Source organism: Nestor notabilis, unplaced genomic scaffold (genome assembly GCF_000696875.1).
Source record: "Nestor notabilis isolate BGI_N333 unplaced genomic scaffold, ASM69687v1 scaffold4836, whole genome shotgun sequence".
Classification (NCBI taxonomy): domain Eukaryota; kingdom Metazoa; phylum Chordata; class Aves; order Psittaciformes; family Psittacidae; genus Nestor; species Nestor notabilis.
In genome coordinates, this window is record NW_009932231.1 from 44,094 (window position 1) to 59,591 (window position 15,498).

The 15,498-nt window shown below is 40.4% G+C and overlaps 1 protein-coding gene across 1 annotated transcript in view; it reads left to right on the plus strand.

The window, feature by feature from the left end:
- The window catches only part of PTPN5 (protein tyrosine phosphatase, non-receptor type 5 (striatum-enriched)), a 77,987-nt gene that overhangs the window by 40,336 nt on the left and 22,153 nt on the right, over nucleotides 1-15,498 (plus strand). The window contains exons 2-6 of the mRNA XM_010016260.1: nucleotides 3,571-3,752; nucleotides 4,684-4,803; nucleotides 7,257-7,340; nucleotides 10,243-10,481; nucleotides 13,870-14,059. Coding sequence (XP_010014562.1) covers nucleotides 3,591-3,752; nucleotides 4,684-4,803; nucleotides 7,257-7,340; nucleotides 10,243-10,481; nucleotides 13,870-14,059 — 795 coding nt within the window. The 5' untranslated portion in view covers nucleotides 3,571-3,590. The remainder of the gene's footprint in view (nucleotides 1-3,570; nucleotides 3,753-4,683; nucleotides 4,804-7,256; nucleotides 7,341-10,242; nucleotides 10,482-13,869; nucleotides 14,060-15,498) is intronic.

Genomic DNA, 15,498 nt, shown 5'->3' on the forward strand with positions numbered 1-15,498 from the left:
GTCGAGTTTCTCATCAGTCACCACCCCCAAGTCCTTCTCTGCAGGGCTGCTTTGAATCTCTTCTCCGCTGCTGTGGAGAATCACTAGCTGCGGAGAGGCTTCATTTACTCCTCCTGCATGTAGTCACCCCCGTCAGCTGATTCAAGACCTTCATGATGACCTTGACACAAGAAAACTTTACTGATGTCTCATTTATTGCCTAATCTGTGCACTGAAACAGTCCAGGGCCCATTAGGGCAAATAATACAGGAGTATAGGATTGCAAGATGAAGTGTGAATGCTAACTGAAGTATTGTTTAAAGCTGAGATAGTTAAATCAATTCAGAACCCTAGGTGGGCATCATTATGTTTGCTAAAATCTGATCTTTCGTGATTTTAAGACTTTACTTAATCCGAGGCACTTTCTTTGTATACCCAACACCTGAATCATGATCTATACGTATGAATACAGGAAGTTCTCCATCGTTTTAGTTCTTGCCCTCATTGTCTTTTACTGTATTAGTCGCAATACCTGTTGATAACAGTATCAATTCAGCAAAGCTGGAATCCTGGGCTCCTAGGTCCAAAGATAAGATCTCTACCTTATGCAGTGGAAATAACTGAAAGTAGATGTAGCCTGTTGTCCTTCATACAGGGCAGTTATAAGAAGGAGAATGTGACTCGTACAATTGTACTGCTGTTGCTAGACAACACTGGAATACTGGGGTTTGGGCTTCTGTGGTGTGGAGAGGCATAGATCCCCATGGTGACAGACACAGCAGCCCCCTAACTTTGACATCTTTTTTCCAGAAAGCATGTGGTTAAGTGGCCTTCATGTCACCATATTAGAGCCAGGATTCTGTTTCCAACCTAGACAGAAGTGACCTTGTAAAATTTCAGGCTGTTACAGATATGAAACAAAGAAATTCTGTTTATGTGCTGCATAAGGCAGGTGAATGTGCTTTTGGTCAGTTTAAAACATCAAAAAAAAAGCTTTCTGAAATATGAAATATTATGACTTAAAAATAGTTGGAAGCTGAGCTTGAAATCTGCATTCCCTGGCTTCTGGTTCTGGTTGTCTTCTCAAGATGTTTTAGTTTTGCTCTGTGTGTACTTTACTTTGGGAGGAGTATCCAAGAAAGGAAGTCATTAGGTTTTGGAAAAACAGTAAATAGGTTCATTAGCCATTCTTAGGGACAGACATGCATTATTTAATACAGATAAAGGAAAAGTAGAACTTAAAACATGATTGGTGAAAATGAAAACTTAGAGACTTAGGAAGCAAATAATAATGAACTATATGTGAATAAATACTTTTGAAGGTTTATATCTTGGCCACAGGTGCATGTCTTTTTGCATGAGTGGCAAAAATAATTCCTGACATCTAGATTCTGCTCCTGCTAGATTTCAAATTCCTGTTCCAAAACACAGCCTAAGCATCCCACAAAAATAGCAGGAAAAAAGTGGCAATCACTAACAAGGGCTTTTACCTCAATTCTTTTCCAAATCCAGCAAGACATGGAGCAGTTTGGAAGCTTGAAGATTTTCAACTTCAAGTGTTAAGTTTTAGCACATTATAGAAAATGAAAACAAAGGTGAGCATTGAAAGTATTTAGGCAGCTTAACTGTGGCCACTGTGTTGTCTTCCTGGAGAACTTTGAGTCCAGCTCCATGGCCATGGTATCAGAAGTCAAGGTGTTAATGATATTGTCTGTCTCCAGGGACACCAAGGACTGCATGTGGGTTCTCTGTTTTTTGGAGGGGTAAGGGGGACATTGTCATGGACTGTAGATTATCAGTTGGAGCCTGAGGCACAAAAAGGTAGAGGTCCCATGATTTCTTGAGCTATATTCCAGAAACTAACTGTTTTTCTTTAAAAAGTGCTGTTTTCAAGCAGTTGTCTTCTAGGTTTAAAGATGAGTCATTTTATCACTGTGAGAAATAAAGGCTGGATTGTTGACACTTCTTATTTTACCTCTTTAGTTCCGTATTTTCCCATGTTTTATTGACCTTAATATGTACTTACTATGAAATTTTGATAGTGTTTATGCAAAAAGTACAGAGTCCTTCCTGGCAAATAGTCAGTTAATTTCAGCATATACCTGTGGTATGACACACATAGGTGTAAGTCTAGATGCACATTCCCTGTGTTTCCTGAGAAATACCTGTGTAATGACAGTGAGAACAGCTGCATCTAGGCAGTTACACCCAGCACACCCTGCTGAGGCCACTACCTGTCATAAACTGACTATAGATATTTTGAAAAAGAGAAACCAGTAATCTGAACTCCTGGGACAGTACCTGGTAGTACCTTGCATGTGCTCTTCCTTGTCACTGCACAGTGATGACCCTCTTGTTCCTGGGCAGCTGTGGGAACGGAGAACCTTGTAGAGGAAGCTATTAGCATTTCCCAAACACCTTGTTCTTTTGTACAGGGGTGGATGTCCTGAGGTCTGTTTCAGTGAGGGGAGGAAGAACAATCAAAGATTGGGAATAAACATTTCACATTCACTCTCGCATCTCTGTATTTTAGAAATCATAACGGGATATTTTCATGAATCCTTACTGTAACAACAGCCAGACCCTCAGCTGATACATGGATCCTATGTTTCATTTGCCTAAGGAGAGCTATGGCTATAGTTAATGGATGCTTATCTGACTTAGGGTTACTATTGTTAGACGTTTAGAGAAATGTGAGGAGAGGAGCATTTTGTAGAAACTGACCTCAACAAACCATGGAGGGGCCCATGATGTGGCCATTCCCTGGAGCACAGGTGGCTGGTTTAGGCTTAAGGCTAGTGTTGTACATAGGGCAGCCCAGCCTTGGGGCTTTCTTCATGTAGAAAGATGGAAATAAATAGTACTTCCATGAAACCAGTTTGATTTTTCACTCCTTTTAGCTTGTAAATTAATTTGTACCTACACAGACTGTGTTCAAAATACTGTTAGTGAGGGACTAGCCACTCCAGTCCCATATTTTCCCTGAATTGAATAGCATTACAACATTATTAAATAGTACTTGAGTATGAATTCGTCCAAGATGTAGGTTATTAGAATAAAGTCTCTTTTATTAGTGCCTTAGGACACTCAGCCAAAACCCAGAGCCCTTGAGCTCTATTCAGGCACATAACATGAAAGTGTCTCTACCTCAGAAATTTATGATCAAATTAGACAAAGCAGACAAGTAAGTGAAAATAGACAAATTGAGGTAGGGAGGGACAAAACATTTTCTCTGTCACCATGTAGCCAGGAATGTGGAGCTAGGAAATAGCACAGATGGTTCCTTTTAACAAGTAAAACCAAAAAGGTGCAGTGATGTAAATGCGAATTTATTAACAACAAAGCCCAGAATCTGCACCTCCAGAAAGAAAGGAAAAATAATTTATCCACCCACACTCACTTTTTTCTGACGAAGGCAGGTGAATACAGCTGCACTAATAGAGTGTGACGCTCGCAATCCTGAGCCGCACTTACTGATGCAGAACTGAGAAGTAACCATCGTCTCTAGGAAAACAATAGCCCTTGCAGCCTCTGCAGTGGCAGCAGGGTTACATGCTATTCATTCCCTGCATATGTCATTTTCACGTGAAGGTCTTTCCAGTCCAGCTGTTATGGAGTCAATGGATGAAGCTGAAGGACAACAAGGGCAGCTGAACAGGAGGGAGCGGTACCTGGAAACCTCCCAGAAAACAGCACTACTTGGTTGGGCTGCATGGTGGAATGGATTAATGCCTGGAGACAGCATGTATCTGTTTGTCCTTTCACAGATACTGGTAAGGCAGCTTGTCATTGCTTTGAAATGCTAGGACCCTTCTCTTAAGTTTTGTTGGCTTGGGAGGTTTTCTCCTTCTTCATTGTAGATGGAGCAATGGGCATAGCTGCAGTACTCTTGTTTCTGGAACCACCTCTCACAGCATTGCTTTGCAGACAGCCCCTGTCTTTTCATGTCCCAGACTTCCATCCTGTTTGTTCCCTGCCTCTCTCTAAATGCCTCCTTTGCCAAATGACACATCTCCCAATAAATCCGTATTCTGTAGTTGAATATGTACGGGGCTAAATAACTATCTTGTTAACAAGTCAGTTGGGAGGTATACCCTTTAAAGTTGCAGTGTGCCCTTTATGGTCAGGGTGCGGGTATACCCGTCTGTGAGGGTGATAAATGTAACATCATTGCTTTTGTAGTGGTGTGGTATGTGCAGCAACCTTAAGTGGTTCAAATGAAATGTTTCAACATGTGCATGTCTCTCTGTATATGTATTTATAGGGATGCCTATGTGAACATGTCTATTTGTGAGAGGTTTGCATAGATGAGATAGGCCTTATTAGCCTTCTGATAATGTACAAAGTTCATCGGATTACCAGTTTTGATCTAAAAGTAGTAATGCTGAAAGCTCAGAAATCAGAGGAATCTGTCGCTTTTCTGATGTACAGGCTATCATGGGTAGTCCTTTTACTCATGTAGATTAGAGTAAGCTTGCTTAACTCAGTGATACATATCTCCTTAATGGTAGCTGAGCATTTAGCCTTCAGTCTTTTTATTCTTATTAAGCTACAGCCTAGAAAATACCTGACTTCTTAAAGCAAAAATTATTATCAACATGAAATCAAAGAGAACTAAATTAGTTAATTATGCAGTCTTGAAATGAAAATGAATGTTTGTATAATGAGAGACACTCATTATGTATTTTCTGATTGATTGCACAGCTTCTCGGCATGATGCTGTGGTACAGCACTTATGGGACCATCCCAGCAGCCCAGAATGCATTCGACCTGCTGTCTTACTTGCTTACTCCATTTAAGCAGTTTTTGTCAGATCAAGGGGAGGTAAGACCCTGTGCTCCTTTCTGATTATATAGTTGATGTCAGTAGCCTTGGGTGGTGCTTTTAATACCTCTTCTTATTAAAAGTATAATACACATGTACTTCATGTAATATAGTGATTGCTGTATTGTGTATGTGTCCTGAAACAGTGAAAAGAGTTTTCTGAAAACATGGCCATATCTTATCTTCAACATACAGGGCTGAATTTTTGGCTATCATGTCAGATCAGCACAGCAGGTTTTTTTATGATGTGCAAATGAAACAAAGCAATAAGAAATTGGCCTACTAAGGTTTAGTCCACAGTAAAGGGGGATCTGGAACTGAATTTATTAGGATGGATAGAAGCTTAAATTTTGGAAGAATGGATCAACCCACATAAAGGGTGCAAATCACAGGATACTCAGTCACAAAATTCTGTTTTTGTTGAAATCTGCATATCTCTGTGCAGTAAAAGTATTTCAGGTATACTAGGTGTACAGATTCAATGATACCTACAAAGCTACCTCAGTAAAACTGCCCAGCTTCTCACTATGATATAATGGCATGTATACCAGTATGATTCATCTGAAAAATTACTGGAGTAATTATACTCGGTGCAAATTTCTCTGGTGTGGACAGAACCTTAATTAGATGGTGAGCAGCTACTTTCAAAAATCAATCGAAATATATTTGCTATCAGAATGGTTGGATTCATTGTACATAATCTTTGTAGCAGAGGCTATGCAGTACAAATAGGAAATCTGACTCAGTGCCTCTTGTGGCTGAAGTACAATGAAGTACTCTGTTTTCTGTGTTCTCTTTACCAATGTTTGAGCTGCACATCACCTGCTCTTTTGTTTATTTGAAAGAAGCACTTTTTCTTTATCCTGGGCTGTATCAAAAGAAGCGTGACCAGCAGGTCAAAGGAGGGGATCCTGCCCCTCTACTCTGCTCTTGTGAGACCTCACCTGGAGTATTGTGTACAGTTCTGGTGTCCTCAGCATAAAAAGGACATGGAGCTGTTGGAGCAAGTCCAGAGGAGGGCCATGAGGATGATAAGAGGGCTGGAGCACGTCCCCTATGAAGACAGGCTGAGAAAGTTGGGGCTGTTCAGCGTGGAGAAGAGAAGGCTGCGTGGAGACCTCATAGCAGCTTTCCAGTGTCTGAAGGGGGCCTACAAGGATGCTGGGGAGGGACTCTTCATTAGGGACTCTAGTGGTAGGACAAGGGGTAATGGCTTTAAACTTAAACAGGGGAACTTTAGGTTAGCTATAAGGAAGAAGTTCTTCACAGTGAGGGTGGTGAGGCACTGGAATAGGTTGCCCAAGGAAGTTATGAATGCTCCAACCCTGGCGGTGTTCAAGGCCAGGCTGGACAGAGCCTTGGGCGATTTAGTTTAGGGTGTGGTGTCCCTGCTCATGGCAGGGGGTTTGGAACTAGATGATCTTAAGGTCCTTTCCAACCTTAACTATTCTATGATTCTTTGCCCTTTCTCAGTTGAATTTATTATGCATAATAAGGGCTATTAATAGAGTATTGCCTGTATCTTATTTGTAAGGGGTCAATTATTTACAAATTGTTCCTTACAGAAAATCCCTGATATATGGGATTTTGACTTAAAATAAATGTTCAGCGTGGAGGAAACTGATTCCTAGAATTCACCACAAGAACGCACCAAGTATGACTGTGTGCAGATGTTCATGCATCTCTTTGAGGACTTCTTATTATAGCAGTATTTATTGTGCAAAGTTAGGCTTGAAAACAGTAAAGTAAAAAAAAAAAAAAGCTCACCCCAGTTCTGGCATTAGAATAAGCAAATGAAAGGTTTTAATTCTGGATTTATCTTAGCTAGCTGCACTAGTGGGTCAGAAACCGGAAAATTCCTTGCCCACTGAAGCCCAGAATTTTTTTAGAACTGAATTTTGCACCTACTACTGAGAATAGGCTGAGCTCTAAACTGCTTAAATATGCCTAAGACATCAGAGGGAATTTCACTGCCAGTGCTGTGAATGAACCTGACAGTGTTTCACAGAATGTGCAGAAAACATGGGAAAGTCCCTTGTGGCTGGATTTTATGAAAGGACCCACAAATACAGAAACAGTACTAAACTTTGTTCAAAGCCCTTTGCCATAGTATAAAATTACATTGCCTGTGGCAATGAAACATTGGTCCAGGCTGCAAAATGGAGTAATGGATCCAGATGTCAGTTTTGGCAATGCATGAGGAAGCAGATTTCCTGTTTGCCTTCACAGTGAAATCTGGTTTTAAGACCTTCTGAAAAGCTGGGGCTTAGAGGTGGTTTCAGTTTCAGACTTTTTCAAAGCCTAGCATTTTATCTGGTGGTGGTGGTGGCTTTTCCATGGACAAGTGTATGGTATGACTAAATCTTCAAACAATTTGCCCAGGACATGCATGCAGATGCTATACTGTGCCACTAAATACTTTATGAATCATTGCCAATTCTGTTGTTTTACAGGACCTGACTAGAATTGGGAGCATTGTGGTATCATACATCCTGCTGTCTTTAGCTTCTCTAGGACTGCTACTTGTAGGATCTCTGGTAAGTTATGATACTGTGCAAACTATGTTTATGGCCTTTCTCAGTGAGTTTTGATAAGATGTCTCATTTACCCAAAGTTGTTGAGGTCATGCCCAAGTTGATTGTAAGAGAACATTTTTGAGGGCTATTTCTATATAATTATCTGCTTGGTTTTATGTAGAGGAATCACAGCTACACTTAACCTTACTCAATTTCTTGATGAATGGGGGATTACACTGATGGTTTTTATGCTTTCCATCTACAGATGGGGTAAATAGAAAGGATATGGTCCAATAACAGGACCATCTAATATTGCTGCCTTATGAATTGCTGCAGAACATCCATTGACTTACGTGGCAGAAAGAGCAGTTCCAGAGCACCAGTGTACTTGAGTGTAATGACCTTGTAGATGTAGGCCATGAAAACAGATTTCTTTATTTTCCCTCTTCCTCTCATGGGCTTGAGGCAATGTGCTACCTAGGAGGGACCATGAAGGGTATTTTACATTGGGAATACCTTTATATACCAGGTGGTATACCAGTTGAAAAGCAGCTTATGTATTGTTTTTTATTCAGCAACTGCGGTAGTAAAAGTAATGCTTTAGTAGTTCCCTGGGGAAAGGGAAAATGTGCCTGTTTATACAGGTCCTTTGTTGCTTTAATGTAGAGCAGTAAGTGTTGGTCCATGTAAGAAGGCTGAGAAATGGTGGTCAAGTGGATTCTTAGAAGTGATACCAAAAGAACAGAGACCTATCTGGTCTGTGCACATGCTGAAGTCCAGCTCATTCTTGTATCGGGGAGTTTGCGACTCTAATACATGTAGAGAGAACTTTTCAGGAGAGCAGACCTCAGCTAATATTTGAAGCACTTGGCTGAGAATACCCAGGTTCCAGAATGGATTGGGAGGCTAGGTTAGCAATTACAGTGAAAATAAAAGGCTGATAGAGTGCTTGAGGCTTACAGTAGTAGTGTTGTCTGTTTTTCGTCTCATGTAATGGTGTCTTAAGACCAAGGCAGCTGCCGAGAACCAGCATTGAGCTGTGTAGTCTTCCTGAACTAGATTTTCAGAGCTGACTATTTTTCCATTATTTAGTTTAACCCCTATACTTTTAAGTATAACTTAATTTCTTCCAATGTCTTGGACAGCTCCTTATTTACCACAACTTCTTCCCACCTAAAGAAAAACTGCTTTGTTTTTAGGGTGAACTTTTCGTTCCTTTGTATTTACAGTATGTTAAGTCACCAGCTCTAGAATCTGTGATACTTGGTACCTAGACTTTATACTTGGCCCTCAGCACAAGTATTCATTTCAGTAACAACAGGGCTCTCCAGCAGTACAATGTAGTTGGGTGAATGTTACACTGTGAACTGCTCAGCTATTACAGCCTTTTGCAGTGTTTGAGAGAACCATGGCTAGTACGGTGGGACTGTCAAGCTCTAGAAGCCATCTTGGGGAATGAAAATACAATCAGATCTTCAAGCTTCTAGCATGCCATCCAACAGGCTAAGCATTTAGGACAAGACTCAGTTCAGACTTGGCCCCAAATCTGTGTAAAATAAAAGTCTAATAATCATGTTCCTGTTTGCTTTTGTAATTACTGTGTACTCTGATTAACTGAAACAAAAAAAAACAACTGTTTTGTTTGAAGTAACTGTCAAATGAATACTGCTGCTTTGTGAGAGTCTAAAACTTGCTAAAGCTGACTGTGGACAGAGATTAAAGCCTACCTCACTTCCTTTCATTTGCTAGGTCCAGAGAAATGAGAGTACATAAAGATGCACAGGCACAAGAAAAGTTGTTTAAAATCCTATACAAGCTAATGCGCTTTAGTAGTCTAGGAAGAGAAATTTGGCCTTTTTTAAATGGCATGTTTTCCAAATTCAGCTGCCTGTTTCAAGTCAGATAAGAAAAGGACAGAAGATGCTTTACTTTGGGGGGTGGGGGGAAAGACCTGTTCCTAGTCTCAAAAGGATGCATGACAATACAAGGTAGTTAGTATACCATTTAGCCTGTTCGGTACTGCTCCTTATTCAATGCTAGAGCAATGAAGTTGGCCTAGGGTTCCAGATCCTGCAGTTCAGAGGTAGGCTTGAAATAGTTAACTGAGGTCTGTGTGGAGGATTAAACAATTTACTGATATAATCTCCAGATCAGCTTGTCTGCCTCAGCATCCATGCAAACCAATATGAGGCAGTAATTTTTTAGATTCATGACATTTCGACTTATAAATTTTAATATTACATTTATGTCCTAGGACTTCACAGGATTTATTATTTAATGTCTATGCCATTTTTAAATCAGATAATTAGGTTACAAAATGGTCTTTGCCACTGGCCAAAAACTGATATGGGCATTCTGAGCCTCAGAACCAGGTATATCCAAATCAAGGCCTCTTAAAAAAATAAGAAAATAAAGATTGGTTTATACGTTAATTCAGGGTGCAGTGGCAGATTATCAAAGATATGCAGTTCAGAAAAATTGTATTTATTTAACTCAGCTATACCTAAATTTTAGATGGAAAAACAACTAAGGAGAGGTTCTGTGGTTTGTAAAATAGTATAGTAGAATGTTATTTTGTAAACAAGCCTAGGAATGGTAAGAAACTGAACAAAAGGACAGGAATATCATGTTGACTTGCATGTGATGGTCACAAGCACATTCTGCTTCCACTGTATCCACGAGTTAAGCCTGGACAGCTCTGTGGAAACCTCTGTGGCTGAAAGCGCGTTTGAATGAGTAGATGTGAATCCTTGTAACTTGCACCACAAAGCTATTTAGCATGGAACATTCCTGTCCTCTTCAGTACTCTCCAGTTCTAATATATGACAGTGAGCTGGGATGCTGCCCTAAAGACCCATCCTGTAGGCTGCGTGGAAGGGCTGGCAACAAACTGAAAGCTTTTTCAAATGTTTGTTTCCTCCAGTTTTGGCATCTACTCAGAGCCCGTCCAGACCCTGCTTTTCCGCTACAAGAGGACAGACGCCAGTCTGTGAGCCGGCAGCCTTCATTCACGTACTCAGAATGGACTGAGGATAAAAATGAGGATGACTTCCTAGATTTGGATCCTGTACCAGAGACTCCAGTCTTTGACTGCGTAATGGACATTAAAGCGGAGACAGATCCAGCTACTCTAACTGTTAAATCCGTGGGCTTGCAAGAAAGGTAGGGTAGATGTGACTAATAGGGGCAAGTCTGGTCCCAGATTTTGTGGATATAGGAGTTCTGTACCTAGTAGGAAGCTCTATTGCCTTCATGAATGTTTTTGCCTTTATTTCTTGTCTTGTTTTCAGTCCAGTCATAAATATAAAAATATTAGCCAAAATATCAGTTTCTAGATAGCTATCCTTTGAAAATCCAGTTATGTTTGATCAGTCTCTTGCCATTCCTAAAGATGGCAACTGCACAGCATGAAATCTGCTATAGGACTCTGAAAGCTTTTACTTCTGAAAGAGGTGGATCTTGTTTGTTTGTTTGGTTTTTTGTCACTCATGCTGAAGGATCTTCTCCAAAAACAAACCATAAGACAAGTGTTAATCTTCAGCAATTCTCATATAAATGGGTTAGTCCAAAAGTAAATTAATTCCTTTGAAATTAACACAGTGTAGTGAAACTTTGGGGTGAGCTGGTGCTCACTGCTTGAACCATCAGAGCAAAGGAGCTTCTCTGAGAGCTTCATAGATGGGAAAAGGCAGTTTTAAGATGGTAAAAGGAAGATATTTTCCTGGTTTGTGTTCTTTCAGTTGTTTTAGTGAAATAGAACAAAGATCTTGATCGTAGAAATACTGTGAAGAAATTCTACAAAGGTGACGATCTTATGAATAAGAATGAGCTTACTGAAGGGCCCAGCATAGCAAAGTATCTTTAGATACTTTTCTTCAGATTTTCAAGTTAAATTGGAGTGCTAACCATAGCTAATTCTCGTATCTAAACTTAAAATGCAGAAAACTTAAACTGCAGAACTTAGATTTTTAAACGTATGATGCTGAGTTTCCAAAGCTCCACATGACACAATAAAAAGGGAATATATCAGAAGAAGATTCTATTTTGCACAGAGGTAGTAACCTCTGGGGCTGCTATCAGTGACTTTTGCTATCACCTCTGAACCTGCTGCTATCAGTGAGTTTTGCCATTGTTTCTTATTATGAGTAAATTGGGCTTGAAATGTATCAGTCGATTGTGCTTTTCACTATCCCTGATTTCATTTCATCTCTCTCATTTTAAAGATGCTGACATTTCTTCTCAGTTGACTGCTAGCCTGTGGGAATGATAATCACTGTTTCAAGGAAGTTGGGGAGAATCAGTTGGGGAGTATCAGTTGGCTCAAGTAATCATAGAATCACAGAATGGTTTGGGTTGGAAAGGACCTTAAGATCATCTAGTTCTAACCCCCCTGCCATGGGCAGGGACACCTCACCCGAGACCATGTCGCCCAAGGCTTTGTCCAACCTGGCCTTGAACACTGCCAGGGATGGAACATTTACCACTTCCCTGGGCAACCTGTTCCAGCACCTCACCACCCTCACTGTAAAGAACTTCTTCCTTATATCTGACCTGAACTTCCCCTGTTTAAGTTTGAATCCATTATCCTGTGTCCTATTGCTGCAGCCCCTGATGAAGAGTCCCTCTCTGGCATCCTTGTACGCAGGCTCCCTTCAGATACTGGAAGGCTGCTATGAGGTCTCCATGGAGCTGCCTTCTCTCCACGCCAAACAGCCCTAACTTTCTCAGCCTGTTTTCATACAGGAGGTGCTCCAGCCCCTGATCATGCTTGTGGCCTTCCTCTGGAGTTGCTCCAACACCTCCATGTCCTTATGTTGAGAACACCAGGACTGCACACAGTACTCCCAAGTGTTTGACCTGCTGGTCTCACTCATTTTGGTGCAGCCCAGTATGCAGTTGGCTTCCAGTGAATTACGATTAAAAAAACCTGTCGAAGTAGAGGTGGGGGAAAAAAAGAAAGAGAAAGCAATTGCTTGACGTTGTCACACTCAGTAGAACGTGTACGCTTAAGACATCAATAAATTTGTTTTCAACATACATGTATGCTTGGGAAGCCAGACATCATTTCAGGTTTGGGCTGTGCTCTGACAGATTTCATTTACGCCACATATTGGTCATTCTTCCTTTGCTTGATATTGTATTGAATTATCTACCTATCCCTCTTGCATCCATTCTTCTTCCTCCCCATCTTCCTTCCCTCTCACTCTTTAACCACCTACACCATTAGAAGCATTCAAACAGCAATTCTTAGAAGAAACAATCTCATTTCCTCATGCTGAAGAAGTATTAATACTGTTAAGTATGTAGCCTCTTCTACCTCAAAAGAACCAAAAGCATTTGTTATCAAATGCAGCTGTTTCTGGGGAGGAATGTAGGAGCTATTCAAAGCACATGGGGTCAAAGTCCCTTGAAAGGTGTCTCTAAAGATTCAGTGTCTACCACTAGTGATCATGTTTCATGCAAAATCACTTCCCCACAACTGTGAATAATAGCAGAAAGCTGGCTGCACATCATTTTGGAGAAACTCATGAATCCAGAAAAGGGCTGTGATGCCAGTGACTGTCTTCTCTGTGAGTTGGTCATGCCTGCGTGCTTACTTGGTTTTTCAACAGCTCCCTCAAACACCTCCCAACTAGACTTTGCTGGTTCAGAGTCATCAAAGATAGATATACTATGTGGATGCATAGAATATTACACCTAGTAATCATCATGTCGTGTGCTTTTATTATTATCTTAAAGAAATTCGGCATTTTACTCTTACTCTTGTCTGTGGTATAAGATTGACGAGAGCTCAGAAATGCTTTAAAACTGCATTCAGTAAACAGTGCAAGCGATTTGGATTTATTTATTTATTTATTTTGATGTGTGGCTAACTTACAGTTAGCCACAGTTTAGTTTTAGAGCCACTAAAAATTCTACGCTCAACATCATTGCTGTTTATAATGTAACTGTTGAAGTATTGGGACCTTCATTTTATCCTTCCTATGATGTACTGTTGTGGAAAGACAGCTTTACAGGCAGAAAAACTATTTGCTGTAGTGATTGGCTTCTCATATCTTTATTAATGTTGAACTGGTAATGTTTATCCCAAGATCTTACCCCACTGATGTTTGTGCTACTAAAAAATGGTTATTCAGTAGGGTCTGGCCTGACAAAAACTAACACCAAGATTTTACACTATGGTGTCTAAAATGTAAGTCCATATTAAGGCATCCAAAAGTATGAAAACTTTGCTGCAGTTGCCTGCTCAGCACCTTTGACAAGCAAATTGCTTCTATTTAGGTGACAAAGTAGACAGTTACCTTACTACACACAGTACTTTGAAAGTGTTGGCCTTCAAATTCCAGTATACAAAATCAGCTTCTGGTCTTCTCTATTCAAGAAGCATCACCCATTTTTTTCATACTTGATGACCCAGCTGTACACAGCAGAATGAACTGGGTGCTTTTCTAAAGCTGGTGTTTATCTGTTATTGGTACTGTGTCCATTGCTGACCGTGACAGGTCAGTCTGTTCTGTTGTAAGCAAACTTCAATTACTATGTTTTGCAGGAGAGGTTCAAATGTTTCACTCACACTGGATATGTGTACCCCAGGCTGTTCTGAGCAAGGTTTTGGCTATGTCATGTCACCACGGGAACAGTCAGCCCAAGAATACCTTCAGACAGCATCAAACATCCTTACTGAAGAGGAACTGCACAAGAAAGCACTAGATCCTTTCATACTCCAGGCAGAGTTCTTTGTGAGTATCTGACCTCTCTCTTCTAGGAGCATCAGAAAAATTGGCTATTGTTTCTCTTCTATGAACGTTGCTATTATTTTCTGCAAATCTCTAATTAGTACATACAAACTTCACTTCCATCAGTGAAGCTTTAATGCAATTCCCAAATTTGTCATCTGAAATGACAGTGTCTGAAAGCTTCCAGTGATATCGTCACTTGAAAGCTAGAGAATTGGTTCTGGTAACCAAAAAAAAAACCCCTCTGTTTCCACAAGTCTCTTTTTTCTGTCAGCATGCCACTTTTTAACAAAAACAAAACCAAACTTTTTCATTAGACTAAAGAAGAAAACCCAAGTTTTCTGTAGGTATAACTTCTGGATATGTGTCTGGAATGATACATATTGCCCTAGGAGTAAAATTGGGCCAAGTGCACACTCTTTGCTGTTGAATGCTTGGCATGGACCTACTTTCCAAGCTTGAATGTTCTCCAAATGACCAAAGCACAGGATGGCTATGTCACTCAGCAGGAGCTGTAGGAAGTATGTTTTACTGGGTTTTTCTCTGGGCAAAAAGTATTTACTAATTGTAAGCTGCTCTGTTAGTTGCTTTCAGGGTTCTGAAGTATGTTTCCTTGACTCACTATATCCACTGTTGCTTTAGGAGAATTATTCAACTAATTTGGGAAAAAAATATACATATAAAACAGGCAGTTGAAAACTGGATTTCTAAGTAGCTTAGAATAAAGGCCAGATACATTTCAATGTAGTGAGTACGCTGGCTTTTCAGATATTTGCATTATCTGAGTCTCTTCCCTAAGTACCTGAGTGTCTCTGGTAGGCATTGTCCTATTTGTTCTATGTGGCAAAAAAAACCATCCCAACAAACAAACAAAAAACCCCAAACAAATGACAAACCCCAATATGCAAAATGCTGCAGTGGCTCTAAGTATGATGTCTACTAGGCAGGACTCTAAATTTGTGCACAGGATGGAAGGTAACCAGGATACAGGCTTTGCATTCTGGAGTATTTCAGGGCAGTTGAAAAAGTTAATGCTGCCAAGACAAATACTCTCTTAAGCATGCAATCTTAGCAGAACAGGAGGAAGATGATGTTTTATAACACAACAGCCCTTTTAGCTTGTCCTTTTTATGACCTGTATGGGCCTGAAAGGGTAGGAGTAACACTTAGATTATCACTTGCTGTCATCCCTTCTTGTGCAATTTCAGGGCTGCTGTTTGGGTTTTTTACACTTTACAAGCACAGGGGGAGATGAGGTAGTCTGGACTTTCGTTTTAGAACAGGTTGCCAGATATCTATGGTCCTTAATTCACTTAGTGCTGTACAAGTTGGAAAAGAAGGCAGCTTTTGTGTAGGCAAACCCTGATTCTTTTCAAGTAAAGCATATATTGCTGTTGTAGGGAGGAGATGTTTACTTGGTGAGTGTCTGAACTGCCTGCTGA